At 44.7% G+C, this 17,724-nt stretch overlaps 1 protein-coding gene across 4 annotated transcripts in view; it reads right to left on the reverse strand.

Annotated features, from left to right (window-relative positions):
* Window positions 1-17,724, reverse strand: part of vwa2 (von Willebrand factor A domain containing 2) — a 120,375-nt gene that overhangs the window by 25,056 nt on the left and 77,595 nt on the right. For all 4 annotated transcript variants that reach the window (XM_084326419.1, XM_084326418.1, XM_084326417.1 and 1 more), the window contains 4 exons: window positions 13,798-13,907; window positions 8,673-8,867; window positions 2,566-2,699; window positions 1,548-1,677 (listed from right to left, as the gene is read on the reverse strand). In XM_084326419.1, the coding sequence (XP_084182545.1) occupies window positions 1,548-1,677; window positions 2,566-2,699; window positions 8,673-8,867; window positions 13,798-13,907 (569 nt within the window). The remainder of the gene's footprint in view (window positions 1-1,547; window positions 1,678-2,565; window positions 2,700-8,672; window positions 8,868-13,797; window positions 13,908-17,724) is intronic.

Raw genomic sequence — 17,724 nt, forward strand, 5'->3', positions numbered from 1 at the left:
CTTGCCTGTAGTATGGGCAGAGGGAGGTGTAGGGGTACTTGCCTGTAGTAGGGGCAGAGGGAGGTGTAGGGGTACTTGCCTGTAGTAGGGGCAGAGGGAGGTGTAGGGGTACTTGCCTGTAGTAGGGGCACAGGGAGGTGTAGGGGTACTTGCCTGTAGTAGGGGCAGAGGGAGGTGTAGGGGGTACTTGCCTGTAGTAGGGGCAGAGGGAGGTGTAGAGGGTACTTGCCTGTAGTAGGGGCACAGAGAGGTGTCGGGGGTACTTGCCTGTAGTAGGGGCAGAGGGAGGTGTAGGGGGTACTTGCCTGTAGTAGGGGCAGAGGGAGGTGTAGAGGGTACTTGCCTGTAGTAGGGGCAGAGGGAGGTGTAGGGGGTACTTGCCTGTAGTAGGGGCAGAGGGAGGTATAGAGGGTACTTGCCTGTAGTAGGGGCACAGAGAGGTGTAGGGGGTACTTGCCTGTAGTAGGGGCAGAGGGAGGTGTAGGGGTACTTGCCTGTAGTAGGGGCAGAGGGAGGTGTAGGGGGTACTTGCCTGTAGTAGGGGCACAGAGAGGTGTAGGGGGTACTTGCCTGTAGTAGGGGCAGAGGGAGGTGTAGGGGGTACTTGCCTGTGGTAGGGGCAGAGGGAGGTGTAGGGGGTACTTGCCTGTAGTAGGGGCAGAGGGAGGTGTAGGGGTACTTGCCTGTAGTATGGGCAGAGGGAGGTGTAGGGGGTACTTGCCTGTAGTAGGGGCAGAGGGAGGTGTAGGGGGTACTTGCCTGTAGTAGGGGCAGAGGGAGGTGTAGGGGGTACTTGCCTGTAGTAGGGGCACAGAGAGGTGTAGGGGTACTTGCCTGTAGTAGGGGCAAAGGGAGGTGTAGGGGGTACTTGCCTGTAGTAGGGGCAGAGGGAGGTGTAGGGGGTACTTGCCTGTAGTAGGGGCAGAGAGAGGTGTAGGGGTACTTGCCTGTAGTAGGGGCAGAGGGAGGTGTAGGGGTACTTGCCTGTAGTAGGGGCACAGGGAGGTGTAGGGGGTACTTGCCTGTAGTAGGGGCAGAGAGAGGTGTAGGGGTACTTGCCTGTAGTAGGGGCAGAGGGAGGTGTAGGGGTACTTGCCTGTAGTAGGGGCAGAGGGAGGTGTAGGGGGTACTTGCCTGTAGTAGGGGCAGAGGGAGGTGTAGGGGTACTTGCCTGTAGTAGGGGCAGAGGGAGGTGTAGGGGGTACTTGCCTGTAGTAGGGGCAGAGAGAGGTGTAGGGGTACTTGCCTGTAGTAGGGGCAGAGGGAGGTGTAGGGGGTACTTGCCTGTAGTAGGGGCAGAGAGAGGTGTAGGGGTACTTGCCTGTAGTAGGGGCAGAGGGAGGTGTAGGGGGTACTTGCCTGTAGTAGGGGCAGAGGGAGGTGTAGGGGGTACTTGCCTGTAGTAGGGGCAGAGGGAGGTGTAGGGGTACTTGCCTGTAGTAGGGGCAGAGGGAGGTGTAGGGGGTACTTGCCTGTAGTAGGGGCACAGGGAGGTGTAGGGGTACTTGCCTGTAGTAGGGGCAGAGGGAGGTATAGAGGGTACTTGCCTGTAGTAGGGGCAGAGGGAGGTGTAGGGGGAGTAGCCCTTGGAGCCTTTCCAACACATGAAGTTCCCCTGAAGCTCCTTCACGGTCTCCAGTGTCTTCCTCTCGCAAGGATACGACTCCACGTGGCAGCCTGCAGACAAGGAGGGGGGTTTTCAGTTGCAACAATTGTACAATTTCACACTTGAGATTAGATCTTTATCTCCATCTATCCAAAGTAGGACATCATGTGAAAAAACATGTGCAGTTGTTCTGTGTCTCTGATGTCCTATGTGTCTCTGATGTTCTCTGATGTTCTCTGTGTCTCTGATGTCCTATGTGTCTCTGTTGTTCTCTGATGTCCTCTGTGTCTCAGTGTCTCTGATGTCCTCTGTGTCTCTGATGTTCTCTGATGTCCTCTGTGTCTCTGATGTTCTCTGATGTCCTCTGTGTCTCAGTGTCTCTGATGTTCTCTGATGTCCTCTGTGTCTCTGATGTTCTCTGATGTCCTCTGTGTCTCTGATGTCCTCTGGCTCTCTGATGTTATCTGTGTCTCTGTCTGATTGTGTAGGTACTGGGGGTAGTGTGGTTAGTAGCTTCTGTCTGGTTGTGTAGTTACTGAGGGTAGTAGGGTTAGTAGCTTCTGTCTGATTGTGTAGGTACTGAGGGTAGTAGGGTTAGTACCTTCTGTCTGATTGTGTAGGTACTGAGGGTAGTAGGGTTAGTAGCTTCTGTCTGATTGTGTAGGTACTGAGGGTAGTAGGGTTAGTAGCTCCTGTCTGATTGGGTAGGTACTGGATTATGGTTAGGGTCTGTTCTCTGTCTGCAGGGGTTAGGGTTAGGGTCTGTTCTCTATCTGCAGGGGTTAGGGTTAGGGTTATGGTTAAGGTTAGGGTCTGTTCTCTGCCGGGAGTGGTTAGGGTTAGGTTTAAGGTTAGGGTCTGTTCTCTGCCTGCAGGGATTAGGGTTAGGGTTAGGGTTAAGGTTAGGGTCTGTTTTCTGCCTGCAGGGGTTAGGGTTATGGTTATGGTCTGCTCTCTACCTGCGGGGGCAGCATCACAGACAGAGAAGGTGGTCAGTGTGGTGAACAGGCCATTAACAGCATCGTGGAAATGCTCAGCAAAGAAAACGTGGCTCTCCATTGGCTCACTGGCGATCGCATGAAGCTCCTCCCACCTGAAGGATAGATAGATATATAGATAGATATATAGATAAGATAGATAGATAGATAGATAGATAGATAGATAGATAGATAGATAGATAGATAGATAGATAGATAGATAGATAGATAGATAGATGTGTGTATGTGTGTGTGTGTGTGTGTGTGTGTGTGTGTGTGTGTGTGTGTGTGTGTGTGTGTGTGTGTGCGTGTGTGTGTGTGCGTGTGTGTGCAGGGGGCGAAATTTAAGCCCGCCACCCGCCAGGGGCGCTCAGTTTTTACCTTTGGCGCTTGCCACTGAGAGGTCTGCCCGCCGTGTGGCGTGTAGACGTGTAGTTCATAACGATACTCTTATTTTGAAAATCTGTGCAGGTCTCATTTCCGCCCCAAGCGCAGCTAGAGTCATAATATCGATGGCTCCGGCAGTTAGCAACATTCAGTTTGTATGATACTCTTATTTTGAAAAAAAACGTGGCAACGAGTCATATCCGCCCAGCCCTGCAGCGGGATACTATTGGCTTCTGCTCGTATCAACACAGAGGCAGTCTGCTCTAGTCTAGATCGGACCTCCATGAGCTACCGTTACTGTTTAAACAATGACCCAGTCAACTATTCACTTTTAGTTTAATACATGACGAGGCATTGTCTAACGGTATCTAGCTGGCTAGCTACTGATAGCTGCTGATATCAACAAATTCTCCAGCAATAGTCGACTCGAGTGCATAATACCTCCGTTCCCTCGTTAGCTAGCTCACGTTAGCTAGCTCACGTTAGCTAGCTCACGTTAGCTAGCTCACGTTAGCTCTATATGTCCCAGTAAACTAAAGTGTCTTAACGTTATCTAGCGGGCTAGCAGTAGCTACAGATAGCTCCTGATATCAATGTCTTATAACATTGATTAAATGCGTATTCTAGCTGAGGGCTTGATGAATGTGATTTGACCAAAGAACCGTAACATTATACACCAATAGGGTCCAGCTGCAGCGCCGGAGAATCCTTGCATGCTGAATGTAGAGTATTAGTATAGGGTCTAGCTGCATCGCCGGAGAATCCTTGCTGGAGCTGGAGGCTACTCAAGTATACACACAGACAGTGGAGCTGTTTGCAGATAGCGAGCATTTTGACTTATTGCGTGGTGGCGATGTCTCGCAGATAATACAACTACAAGTATGATTATATAATATATATTTTATTTAAAAAAAAAATGTATATAAAATATATATATATTTTTTTTTAATCAAAATAAATTTGGCAGGTAAAAAATATGCTTGGCGGGTAGATTCTTCCCATCTACCCGCCACTGGCCGGTGAGTCAAAAAGTTAATTTAGCTCCCTGTGTGTGTGTGTGTGCATGTGCATGTGTGTGTGTGTGTGTGTGTGTGCATGTGTGTGTACTACAGTAGAGGAAGTTTCTTTATTTAAGGTCATAAAGCAGGATTCACACTGATCCCTAAAGGATTTGTCTGTCTTCCTGTGTTAAACCACAGCACCCGTCCTCTCTGTCAGCCAGCAGCTCAGAGCAGCTCTGTTGACAAGTGTTGTCTGTGGGAACAGGTGCTTAACGATGGCTGAGATTAACTAGAATGACATCATCACAGAGTCAAGAATCCCAATGTCAACCTCTCTCCATAGTAAATGGTGCATTTTATATTGCGCATTTATTCAAAGTGCTTTACAATTTGTTCCTCACATTTGCCCCATTCACTCACACATTCACACACCGACGGCGGAGGCAACCATGCCATGCCATGCCAACCTGCTCATCGGGAGTGATTAGGGGTTATGTGTATTACTCAAGGACATTTCGACACGCTGCCCCGGAGGAGCGGGAATCGAACCGGTAACCCCTGGATTACAAGACGACTGCTCTACCTCCTTCGGCCATCATTGATGCAACTACTAGCTTTACTGAATTGTTGTCAAAGTTTTCTTCTGAAATCATATTAATGGGTGATTTAAACTGGGACTGGCTGAGTGATAAATCTTCACAGTTTAAGCAGGTTTGTGATTCCTTGAATTTAACTCTTATTTATTGATAAGCTTATTGAAAGTCCTACTAGAATAAACCCTGCCAAACCCAATAGCGACACCCTTATAGATGTCATTCTAACTAATGCAGTTCATAAGATCCAAATGTGAAACACTGTGATTATTTGTATTACTGAATAGAGAGCCTATTAGGATGCTAGATCCTAATGTGAAACACTGTGATTTGCCATACCTTGCTATGCTCGCTCATGTCTGTATTTTTTATGTCCGTTCTATTTTATAATTTTTTTACTATTTTTAAACTGAATCATTTTAAACTATTTTTTACTATTTGTGTTACTGAAAACTGTAAGCGGAGAGCCTATTGGGATGCTAGATCCTAATGTGAAACACTGTGATTCTACCTGTCTATCTTTTTATGCTCGTTTATGCCTGTATTTTTTACTGTTGTGAAGCACTTTGAACTGCAACCTCTGTATGAAAAGTGCTATACAAATAAAGTTATTATTATTATTATAAGTATGTGTCTGTTGGTGTTTTTCCTAATGATATCAGCGACCATTGCACTATTGCTTGCGTTAGGAGCACTAAGGTGCCCAAAGCCAAGGGCCTTATCGTGGTCAGGCACTGCTTCAAACACTTCTCCGAGCAGGCTTTCCTACACAATCTGGCGGAAGTTAAATGGCACCTTACAGAGTTAATTACATCTGTCAATGATGCTGTCCAATTCTTTATAGATCACAGTTAAGAATAGGGACAATCCATGGTTTACTAGAGAACTAGCTGATCTCATCTGAGCCTAACCACTGATAGTTTTATTGACCATTCCAAGTTCTGGAAAACAATTAAATCCCTTCAGAACAAGAAGGTTTCTAGTCTCCCACAAAAATGGGGGGAAATGGTCTGTGATTATTTTATTTCTGATAGAAATGCTATGTCTAACGATTTTAATGCTCACTTCAAAAAGGCTGGCCATTTTTATGATGAGCAAATTCATGACTCTCTGCATGGTAGTACTCTTAGTCATAGTCATGAGATGATCTCCCCTGTTTTTGATTTTGCCTCCTTCTCGGTCTCTGAAGTCTTACACGGTCTGCAATCAATTGACCCGACCTGACGGCCTCGACCCTTTCTTTTAAAAGATTGCAGCACCGATTATAGCACAACCAGTTACTGATATGTATAATCTCTCCCTGTCCACTCACACACTGCCAGTTGTGTGGAAGCAAGCTTTTGTATCGCCCCTCCTGAAAGCTGGTGATCCCACTGATTTGAATAATTATCGACCCATCTCAAATCTTTCTGTTATCAAAGATTCTTGAGTCCTTAGTTTCTGCTCAGCTAAAGCTTTTTCTAAATTCACACAACATCCTTAACCCTATGCAATCTGCAATTCAGATCAAAGCACAGTACTGTTCTTATTTTGGTCCTTGGTCTTGAAATGGCCTTCAGTCAAGCCTCAAACTGATGGCACTTGTTCCTTTAGCCAGTTTTAAATGGATGTTATCTGGGGTCCTTATTTTGGGGTCCTTATGTTATCTGGGGTCATTTGTTTATTGCACAAAGTTGTTTTATTGGATTCTATTATATGTTGTTACTACTGTATTGCACATTGTTGCGGGCAAGACCACCCGCATTTCATTGTATACTTGTATGCCGTGACAAATAAAACTCTTGACTTGACTTGACTTACCACCAGCTGCTCATGTACTGTAGTAATGAGTAATGTACCTTGGTTTTTTATTGTTCCAAATGTGCACAATGTAGTGATTGCTTTTTGTTGTGTTATTCTCTGTGTTTTATATGTTTTTGTTGTGTTTACCATTGTGGAAACGTTGCTGCTTTCTTGGCCAGGTCAGCATTGTAAATTAGATTTTGTCTCAATGCTTTTTTATCTGGTTAAATAAAGGTTAAAAAAAATCATTTTAATAAAAAAATTATCAATGATCCAATAGGATCGATGCAACATAAAAAGATCGGTTCATATAGAGTCTCATTACGCTCAAGCGCAGCTCCGGCAGCTGGATTCGTGCAAGATCATCACGCGAGATGTGAAAACAAACCATCTGACAGAGTCAGGTTAGCAGGATGGCTAATATACGCCCAACAACAACAGCATGTGAAACGCCCGTGTGTGAAGACGTTACAGCAGGGCTCCAGAGAGCACCTATTTGGTCGCATTTTGCAACCCGAAATAAGTCCCTGCTTTTTTCCCCTGAGCCTCTCTCCCTCTCTCTACGTTCAATGATTTTAAGTAGCAAAACGTTACACTATAAAAACGAACTGGATAGTTGATGATAATAAACATTTAACTTCATTAGCTGAAATATTCTAAAATCATTAAGTCTGCTATAAGCCATTCTCCCTTTCTGTGTGTGTGTGTGTGTGTGTGGTGTGTGGTGTGTGGTGTGTGTGTGTGTGTGTGTGTGTGTGTGTGTGTGTGTATGTGTGTGCGTGCGTGTGTGTATGTGTATGTGTGTGCACACGCGTGCGTTCGCTTCCCATCTCTGGTCTTTGGAAAGACCAGATGAGGTCAGAGGACTTTGATAGTATTTACTGAAGATGGCCAGATAATGTTGATATTTAAACATACAAAATATAATACATAATAAATGTATACATGATCATGCAACATAAGAAAATTGGGAGGGGTTTTAAGTTGTGTGTTCCAAATTTCTTTACTTTTGACTTAAAGTTATTTTAAGTTTAAAGCTCAATATATCAAAACGTGGCACTTTACAGTGAACATGAGGTCTATTTGTATTAAAAACAATAGATTATTTTTCACTTAAATGTCTGGAAGAGCTAAAAAATAAAAATGTCAAATGATATTTTCGTTGCCTTTTTTGAGTTGATCTAAATGTTACTGATTGTGTTAAATGGGTATATGATACCGTCTCATATCGATCGCACTCACAGTACAATAAGGATGTTATCTCTTACTGGTATTTGGTTCACAGTACAATAAGGATGTTATCTCTTACTGGTATTTGGTTCACAGTACAATAAGGATGTAATCTCTTACTGGTATTTGGCTCACATTACAATAAGGATGTTATCTCTTACTGGTATTTGGCTCACATTACAATAAGGATGTTATCTCTTACTGGTATTTGGTTCACAGTACAATAAGGATGTTATCTCTTACTGGTATTTGGTTCACAGTACAATAAGGATGTTATCTCTTACTGGTATTTTGGTTCACAGTACAATAAGGATGTTATCTCTTACTGGTATTTTGGTTCACAGTACAATAAGGATGTTATCTCTTACTGGTATTTGGCTCACATTACAATACGGATGTTATCTCTAACTGGTATTTGGTTCACAGTACAATAAGGATGTTATCTCTAACTGGTATTTGGTTCACAGTACAATACGGATGTTATCTCTTACTGGTATTTTGGTTCACAGTACAATAAGGATGTTATCTCTTACTGGTATTTGGTTCACAGTACAATAAGGATGTTATCTCTTACTGGTATTTGGTTCACAGTACAATAAGGATGTTATCTCTTACTGGTATTTGGTTCACAGTACAATAAGGATGTTATCTTACAGGTGTTTGGGCCACAGTACAATATGGATGTTATCTTACAGGTATTTGGGCCACAGTACAATATGGATGTTATCTGTTACTGGTATTTGGTTCACAGTACAATACGGATGTTATCTTACTGGTATTTGGTTCACAGTACAATAAGGATGTTATCTCTTACTGGTATTTGGTTCACAGTACAATAAGGATGTTATCTTACAGGTGTTTGGGCCACAGTACAATATGGATGTTATCTTACAGGTGTTTGGGCCACAGTACAATATGGATGTTATCTGTTACTGGTATTTGGTCCACAGTACAATACGGATGTTATCTTACAGGTGTTTGGTTCACAGTACAATAAGGATGTTATCTTACAGGTGTTTGGGCCACAGTACAATAAGGATGTTATCTTACAGGTGTTTGGGCCACAGTACAGTATGGATGTGAATGAAGACAGTACCTGGGGTAACGCAGACCGACAGCGAACAGGACGACGCCCGTCTCCTTGAGCTGAGCAGCTGCCTGCAACACACTGCCTTGTGACCGACCGTCCGACAGCAGGATGACGATACGAGGAACGCTGGAGTTACGACCCCCTGGGAAGCCTTTCCTCACCACATACTTCAGAGCCAGGCCTGTCTGGGTGCTGCCCCCCCTGGTGAGGGAGGGAGGGAGAGAGAGAGAGAGAGAGAGGAAGAGAGTGAGAGAGAGAGAGAGAAAGAGAAAAAGAAAGAGAGAGAGTGAGAGAGTGAGAAAGAGAGAGTGAGAGAAAGAGAGAGAGAGAGAGAGAGAGAGAGAGAGAGGAAGAGAGAGAGAGAGAGAGGAAGAGAGAGAGAGAGAGAGAGAGAGAGAGAGAGAGAGAGAGAGAGAGAGAGAGAGAGAGAGAGAGAGAGAGAGTTCAGCACTAGGAGCCTGTAGAGGTTCAGCACTAGGAGTAGGGATGGGTACCGTTCACATTTGAACCAATACGGTACCGGTACCTGTGAATCGATACCGGTACCCAACGGTACCTTTTTTCTGTACTTTAGTCTCTAAAAATGTAATCTACCTACCTCAGTTGTGAAAAAAAATATCCAAACTTCAAATAACCACACTTTCGACCATTTTCGGTTTGCCATTGCCCCGACTGCTTTGTTGTTGAATCAAGTCAAATCCTAGGTAAGCGTATATTGTGCGTGTGAACGTTGACATGAAAATAAAAAAGTTCAGCGCTACGAGACAGTCCTGGTAGAGGGAAGCCATCGAAAAATAATGGTGTCTTCCTACTTTGCTCCCCTATTCCCAATTTTGGCGTTATGCCAATTCCCTTCCTGGTCGATGCACTACCCTACTGGGGAGGGTGTAAACTACCACATGCTGGCCTACTGTCGGTCTGGAGAGGGTGTAGAGACTACCACATGCTAGCCTACTGTCGGTCTGGGGAGGGTGTAGACTACCACATGCTGGCCTACTGTCGGTCTGGGGAGGGTGTAGACTACCACATGCTGGCCTACTGTCGGTCTGGGGAGGGTGTAAACTACCACATGCTGGCCTACTGTCGGTCTGGGGAGGGTGTAGAGACTACCACATGCTGGCCTACTGTCGGTCTGGGGAGGGTGTAGACTACCACATGCTGGCCTACTGTCGGTCTGGGGAGGGTGTAGAGACTACCACATGCTGGCCTACTGTCGGTCTGGGGAGGGTGTAGACTACCACATGCTGGCCTACTGTCGGTCTGGGGAGGGTGTAGACTACCACATGCTGCCCTACTGTCGGTCTGGGGAGGGTGTAGACTACCACATGCTGGCCTACTGTCGGTCTGGGGAGGGTGTAGACTACCACATGCTGGCCTACTGTCGGTCTGGGGAGGGTGTAGACTACCACATGCTGCCCTACTGTCGGTCTGGGTAGGGTGTAGACTACCACATGCTGCCCTACTGTCGGTCTAGGTAGGGTGTAGAGTAGACTACCACATGCTTCCCTACTGTCGGTCTGGGGAGGGTGTAGAGTAGACTACCACATGCTTCCCTACTGTCGGTCTGGGGAGGGTGTAGACTACCACATGCTTCCCTACTGTCGGTCTGGGGAGGGTGTAGACTACCACATGTTTCCCTGTCGGTCTGGGGAGGGTGTAGACTACCACATGCTTCCCTGTCGGTCTGGGGAGGGTGTAGACTACCACATGCTGCCCTACTGTTGGTCTGGGGAGGGTGTAGACTACCACATGCTGCCCTACTGTCGGTCTGGGGAGGGTGTAGACTACCACATGCTTCCCTACTGTCGGTCTGGGGAGGGTGTAGACTACCACATGCTTCCCTACTGTCGGTCTGGGGAGGGTGTAGACTACCACATGCTGCCCTACTGTCAGTCTGGGGAGGGTGTAGACTACCACATGCTGCCCTACTGTCGGTCTGGGGAGGGTGTAGACTACCACATGCTGCCCTACTGTCGGTCTGGGGAGGGTGTAGACTACCACATGCTTCCCTACTGTCGGTCTGGAGAGGGTGTAGACTACCACATGCTTCCCTACTGTCGGTCTGGGGAGGGTGTAGACTACCACATGCTGCCCTACTGTCGGTCTGGGGAGGGTGTAGACTACCACATGCTTCCCTACTGTCGGTCTGGAGAGGGTGTAGACTACCACATGCTTCCCTACTGTCGGTATGGAGAGGGTGTAGACTACCACATGCTGCCCTACTGTCGGTCTGGGGAGGGTGTAGACTACCACATGCTGCCCTACTGTCGGTCTGGGGAGGGTGTAGACTACCACATGCTGCCCTACTGTCGGTCTGGGGAGGGTGTAGACTACCACATGCTGCCCTACTGTCGGTCTGGGGAGGGTGTAGACTACCACATGCTTCCCTACTGTCGGTCTGGAGATGGTGTAGACTACCACATGCTTCCCTACTGTTGGTCTGGGGAGGGTGTAGACTACCACATGCTGCCCTACTGTCGGTCTGGGGAGGGTGTAGACTACCACATGCTGCCCTACTGTCGGTCTGGGGAGGGTGTAGACTACCACATGCTTCCCTACTGTCGGTCTGGAGAGGGTGTAGACTACCACATGCTTCCCTACTGTCGGTCTGGGGAGGGTGTAGACTAGCACATGCTGCCCTACTGTCGGTCTGGGGAGGGTGTAGACTACCACATGCTGCCCTACTGTCGGTCTGGGAGGGTGTACAGGAGAGGGTGTACAGGAGACGAGGGTGAACAGCCCTTGTTAACCGTGAACGTGGAGCTGTTTTTGTTGATACAGCAGGTTTCAACTCTGTATTTGGATCAGAGGCAAACATGGCATGTAAGTAATAAGTGAACACAATGGGTGTTCACATTAGAGGGTGAGACACACACACACACACACACACACACACACACAAACATATACACACACACACACACACACACTGACTTACCTTTCTCTGTCTACATATCAGCTAATCCAATATCCAATGACCACCTGACTCTAATCTGAAATTAATTTGTTTCCACTGTGTGTTAGTGTGTGTGTGTGTGTGTGTGTGTTAGTGTGTGTCTCTCTGTGTGTGTGTGTGTGTGTGTGTGTGTGTGTGTGTGTGTGTGTGTGTGTGTGTGTGTGTGTGTGTGTGTGTGTGCATGTTAGTGTGTAGGTGTGTGTGTGTGTGTGTGTGTGTGTGTGTGTGTGTGTGTGTGTGTGTGTTAGTGTGTGTGTATTAGTGTGTCGGCCTTCAATACAATGCAGCCTCACATACTTGTAGAAAAACGTATAAGTTACTTTCACTTGGATCACCAATTTATCAGATGGATTATCAGTTTTCTTACCAATAGAACTCAGACAGTAAGTATAGATGGAAAAAGTTCTAAATCAATTCTAATCTCCACTGGCTCACCGCAAGGCTGTGGTCTTTCTTCTCTTCTTTTTGTTTTATACACAAACGACTGCCTTATCAAATATTATATAAATCACCATATTGTAAAATTGGCTGACGACAGTGTTATCCTATCTCTTCTCAGTCAGTCAGATAAATCACATGGACCTATAATACAAGACTTTGTAGACTGGTGTGATGGCTGTTTTCTGGATTTAAATGTATCCAAAACCAAAGAAATTATTATCTCACCAAAACACATAGACGTCGCCCCAACAACCATCCACGGAGCTGAGGTGGAAATTGTCCAGAACTACAAATACTTAGGAACTGTGTTTGATGACAAACTCAAATTTAGCGACAATACAGATGTTATAATAAAAAAGGCTCATCAGCGTCTGTACTGTCTTCGTAAACTAAACTCCTTCGAGTCAACCAGAGAATTCTGACGACGTTTTATTCTTCCTTTATTGAGAGTATTCTAACCTTTTCATTTGTATGCTGGTTCACATCCCTCTGTCAAAGAGACAAGAACAAACGGCAAGGTGTTGTCAACCTTAGCTCAAAGATTATCGGCAGAACACAAAGATCCCTAATGCAGTTTTACAGTGCTCAAGTGCTCAAGAAAGCACATAAGATAATTGATGACTCCACACATGTCCTTCATGTGTGTTTTGACCTGCTGCCCTCAGGAAAGCGCTTTAGACAGCCTGCCTGTAAAACAAACAGAAGAAAGTTTGGGTTTGTTCCAGAGGCCATTCGACTGGTGAATGGCCACAGTACAAGGAATGGTCAGTTTACTAACATGCACCCTTTGACCCCTTGATTTAAAAATGTTTGATGAAAGTGCACTTTTTTTGTAGTGACCGAATCTATTTATTTATTCAACAATGTAGGGATCCTGTTCTGGCAGTGTCATGTCTCTTGTGCTTTGAAGTGTCATGTATGTCTCTTGTCCCTGTTTTGTCTTGAATGTGTAGAAATGCAGCTGTTTGCCATATTATGCTCTAAATTGCCCCTTGCAGGACTAATACATTTTTTTAATTGAATTGGTGTGTGTGTGTGTGTGTGTGTGTGTTAGTGTGTTTGTGAGTGTGTGGTCAGCATGCGAAACAATTAATGCTTCTGAATTTTAGCACAAAGAGAGGTCCATTTTATCCTCTCTCAGAATTAAAAGCTCATGTAATGACTGAACTGTCCTGGGACACAGAAAGAGCACATGGGAATTCTTGAACTGGACTAGCAGTTGTTGTTCTGAAGTGGAAAAGTGATAATCTCTCCTCAACAGCCGTGTGAAATTGACATTTCACCCCCGCCTCTCCTGCCATGCGTGGAAATGGTATGTCCTGTGCTCTGAGCAGAGCCTGCACAGCGCCTGGCATGGTGCCTGCGGGCTGAGAGCGGGCTGAGAAAGGTGGGGAGGAGGCCAGCACTGTGAGAACAGATGCTGGAGAGAGTCTGTGTTCAGAGTCACACAACATGAGGGCAGGGTCACCTGGAGGTCACCTGGAGGTCACATGTTGCTTTTCACAGCACTTTGTCCTCAGAGTGTAAACATAACCTATTGTTCTGCATTGATGAATTTAACTGTATTTGAGACATGACTTTGAAGTACTGTAACTTGCTTATTACAAGGTATATATATAATTCTTTTTCTATAAATCTGTTTATTCACATTTTGAAATATACAAACTTTATAAAAATGAATAGAAATGTTGGCAGATTGTCAGTACATCGCTGGAGAGAAGAGGACAGACGTACCTGTAGGAGATCTTCTTCATGCGTTTCTTCAGTTCTTCTTTGGTGGTATACGCATCTAGCGCAAACTCCAGCCGAGGGGTGGAGCCAAACTGAATGAAGCCCACTCGCACCTAAGCAAAGAACATGTGCAAATGTCCATTAACGTGCACTCTCAGGGGAAGGAATGAACAAAGATATACTGTTTATTGTACAAAAAACTACTTTGAACTAATATATCAGTTAACGTGCAAAAGGCCTTCATTTATTAGCAACACCTAAATCACTTAACTGCTGACCGATCATAGGAAACATATAGCCACATATACCGTACATATAGCCAGATAACAGCTTTGAGAGATCAACAAATAACTAACTCAACAAATAACTAACTCAATAAATAACTCAATAAATAACTAACTCAACAAATAACTAGAATAGAATAGAATAGAATAGAAATCCTTTATTTATCCTGAGGGAAATTCAGCACTACACATCGCTCACAGTAAACAGTAAACATTTAGGTAGTCAAAAAGAAAAGTCACGAATAAGAATAAAAATAAGAATAAAATACGGTCTGGGATATACATTGGTATGTATATACATTCTAAAATATAAAATATACAGCCAAAAATATACAGAAATATACAGTAAAATGTACAGTAATAATAAGTGTAAAAATGTAAAGTGTCGATTTAAAAGTAAAGGTCCATGAAGATTATGCCAGACTGTACTGTCACCCTGTGCTCATTGATGCAGTGAGGCACAGTGATGTGTTATAAAGTATGATGGCTGTCGGAATGAAGGACTTCCTGTGCCGTTCAGTGTTGCATCTTGGAAGTCTTAGTCTAACACTGAACGTGCTCCTTCTATCAGCCAAGTCTGTGTATAGTGGGTGGGAGGGGTTGTCCATGATGGCGTGGAGCTTAGCAAGGCTCCTCCTCTCTGACACCACCACCAGAGAGTCCAGCTCCACCCCTACCACATTACTGGCCTTCCTGAACAGCTTTTCCAGCCTGTTTGCGTCCCCCGCTCTCAGTCCACTGCCCCAGCAGGTCACAGCATACAAAAAGGCACCGCCACCACCGACTCGTAGAACATCCTCAACATCCTTGTACAGACGTGGAAGGATCTCAGCCTTCTGAGGAAGTAGAGTCGGCTCTGGCCCTTCTTGTAGAGTGCCTCTGCGTGTTTTGACCGGTTCAGTTTGTTGTCGATGTGTACTCCGAGGTATTTGTAATCCTCAACCATGTTTACGTCGACCCCCCTGATGGAAACGGGGGTCATAGATGTACCCCTCCTCCTCCCCAACTCAATAAACTCAACAAATAACTAACTCAATAAATAACTAACTCAATACATAACTAACTCAACAAATAACTAACTCAACACATAACTAACTCAATAAATAAATAACTCAATACATAACTAACACAATAAATAACTCAATAAATAAATAACTCAATAAATAAATAACTCAACAAATAACTAACTCAATACATAACTAACTCAACAAATAACTAACTCAACAAATAACTAACTCAACACATAACTAACTCAATAAATAAATAACTCAATAAATAAATAGCAATAAATAACGAACTCAATAAATAACTAACTCAATAAATAACTAACTCAATAAATAAATAGCTCAATACATAACTAACTAAATAAATAAATAACTCAATAAATAAATAGCAATAAATAACTAACTCAATAAATAACTAACTCAACAAATAACTAACTCAATAAATAACTAACACAATAAATAACTAACTCAACAAACAACTAACTCAATAAATAACTAACTCAATAAATAACTAACTCAATAAATAACTAACTCAATAAATAACTAACTCGATAAATAACTAACTCAATAAATACTCAATAAATGCTTGAGATGAAGCGGCTGGGTGGCGCAGCGGACATTGCGCTCGTCACCAACGCAAGAGACACCGGGTTCGAATCCGGCTGTCGGCGTTGCCTCCGGCCGCCATACTAACTCAATTGGCAGAGTTAGCGGGTGGGAAGTCGAAGGGTGGTAGTCTGGTCGTTGTGAACAGCGACTCCTACAGGTCGGTTGGGGCGCCTGCACAGCAAAGTCAGGAAAAATGGCGGGGGCAGTGTGAGCTTCCTACACATTACTCCTCGCCAAATGAGAGTCCGCGCTGGCAGGTGAAAAGATGTGACAGGCTGCCTCCACATGTATCGGAGGGGACATGTGATGCAAGGCTTCTATCCTCCCTACAACCGGCCAATGGGGGGCATATGCGAGCAACGATCAGGACAGGGGAGGGAGAATTGGCACGAGAGGTAAATTGGGATGGGGAGAAAAATCACAGAAAAAAGGAGGAGAAAAAGTAGATAAAAAAGAAATGCTTGAGATGAAGAACTAGATAAATCTGTTTTAAAGGTCCAGTCCACTCAAAAACCTAGGGCAGGGGCGGTCAGGTGGCGTAGCGGAGATTGCGCTCATCACCAACGCAGGAGATGCTGGGTTTGAGCCCAGCTCTCGGCGTTGCTACCAGCTTGGCTGGTCGTTCATACTAATACAATTGGCAGTATTAGGGGGTGGGAAGCTGGTGGGTGGGAATCTGGCGTTGTGGACAGCGACGCCTACAGGTCAGGTCTCGGCGCTTGCTCAGCGGGGGCAGGACTTGGTGGACGCGTTACACTTCACCAAATGAGAGTCCTCGCTGCCAAGTGAAAAGACGTCACTGGCTGTCGCCGCACGTATCGGAGGAAGCGTGCGATCGACTCGGGACGCCCTTGTACCGACTCGTAGGAGAACATGCGAACAACAACCAGGTAGGGGAGGGGGGGAATTGGCACAACGACTAAATTGGGACGGGGAGAAAAACAGAGAAATTAGAAAAGAAAATTAAAATTAAAAAACCTAGGGCGGAATCCACAGAGAATGGATTGCGCGAAGCAAATTGCATCCATGGAGCCTGCTCTGCGTCTGCGAGATATCCACTAAAGCACATTGCTCGATGAGATACTGTACCAGCGCAGAAACGCCCAATATGTGTAGCTCGCGAGCAGTCCGCACTCTGCCCCCCTGACAGCGCTCTTGGCAGAAATGTGTGTGTCGAAATGTAGCGCTCTGTCAAGTTTAGCGCGCTGTCCAAAAAAAGAAAATAAATTAGAAATCAAGAAATCAAGATGGAAAGCAGTAAAAAGAAACTTGCAGTTAAAACCAAGAAGGTAAACGACACATGCCGTTCCTTCGAATGTGGAGAGTATTCTAATCTGTATTTAACCTTTATCTATTCGGTGAAGACCAGTTATTGTAATTAAAGAATTTACATTATCTATCTGTCCCACTTTGTCCCACCAAAATCTGACTGTCCCACCCCCCCCCACTCCATCCATTACTCAACTGGACTGTCATACTATTCATTTGCACTAGCACTATTGCACTTGGGACATTGATATTATATTATTGATGTTATTATTTATACATCCTATATTCAGTATGTTTGTATGTGGTGATGCTCTAAACTCAATTTCGTTGGACCAACAATGACAATAAAGATTATCTTCTTTTGCACTCCTCTATACATTACGAAGTAAACTAAATACAATACAAAATGAACGGAATACTAAAGAAAATAGATCTTATGAGTTATGAAAAGTATCTAACTTGTTCGAGAAATATAAAGCCGAGTACCAATAGCCTTCGCAACGCGTGATTTATAAATAAGGCTATCTGACATTTCAAATGCTTGCTTCTGAGATGATGATCAATACAGTAAACATTTATTTCTGATATAGGTGCTGACTGTTATGGTTTGTAACCGACCCCAATCGCACAACACAAGACAGGTATGAGAGTAAGCCAAAACAGGGCATTTATTTCTTACATAACAAAAAGCGGCACAGTCCCTTTAAGGGAGAACACAAAAAACACTAGAGTCAAAGAAAATATGGAAAATGCGGCACTGTGCC

Source organism: Notolepis coatsorum, assembly GCF_963971535.1.
Source record: "Notolepis coatsorum genome assembly, chromosome: 12".
NCBI lineage: Eukaryota > Metazoa > Chordata > Actinopteri > Aulopiformes > Paralepididae > Notolepis > Notolepis coatsorum.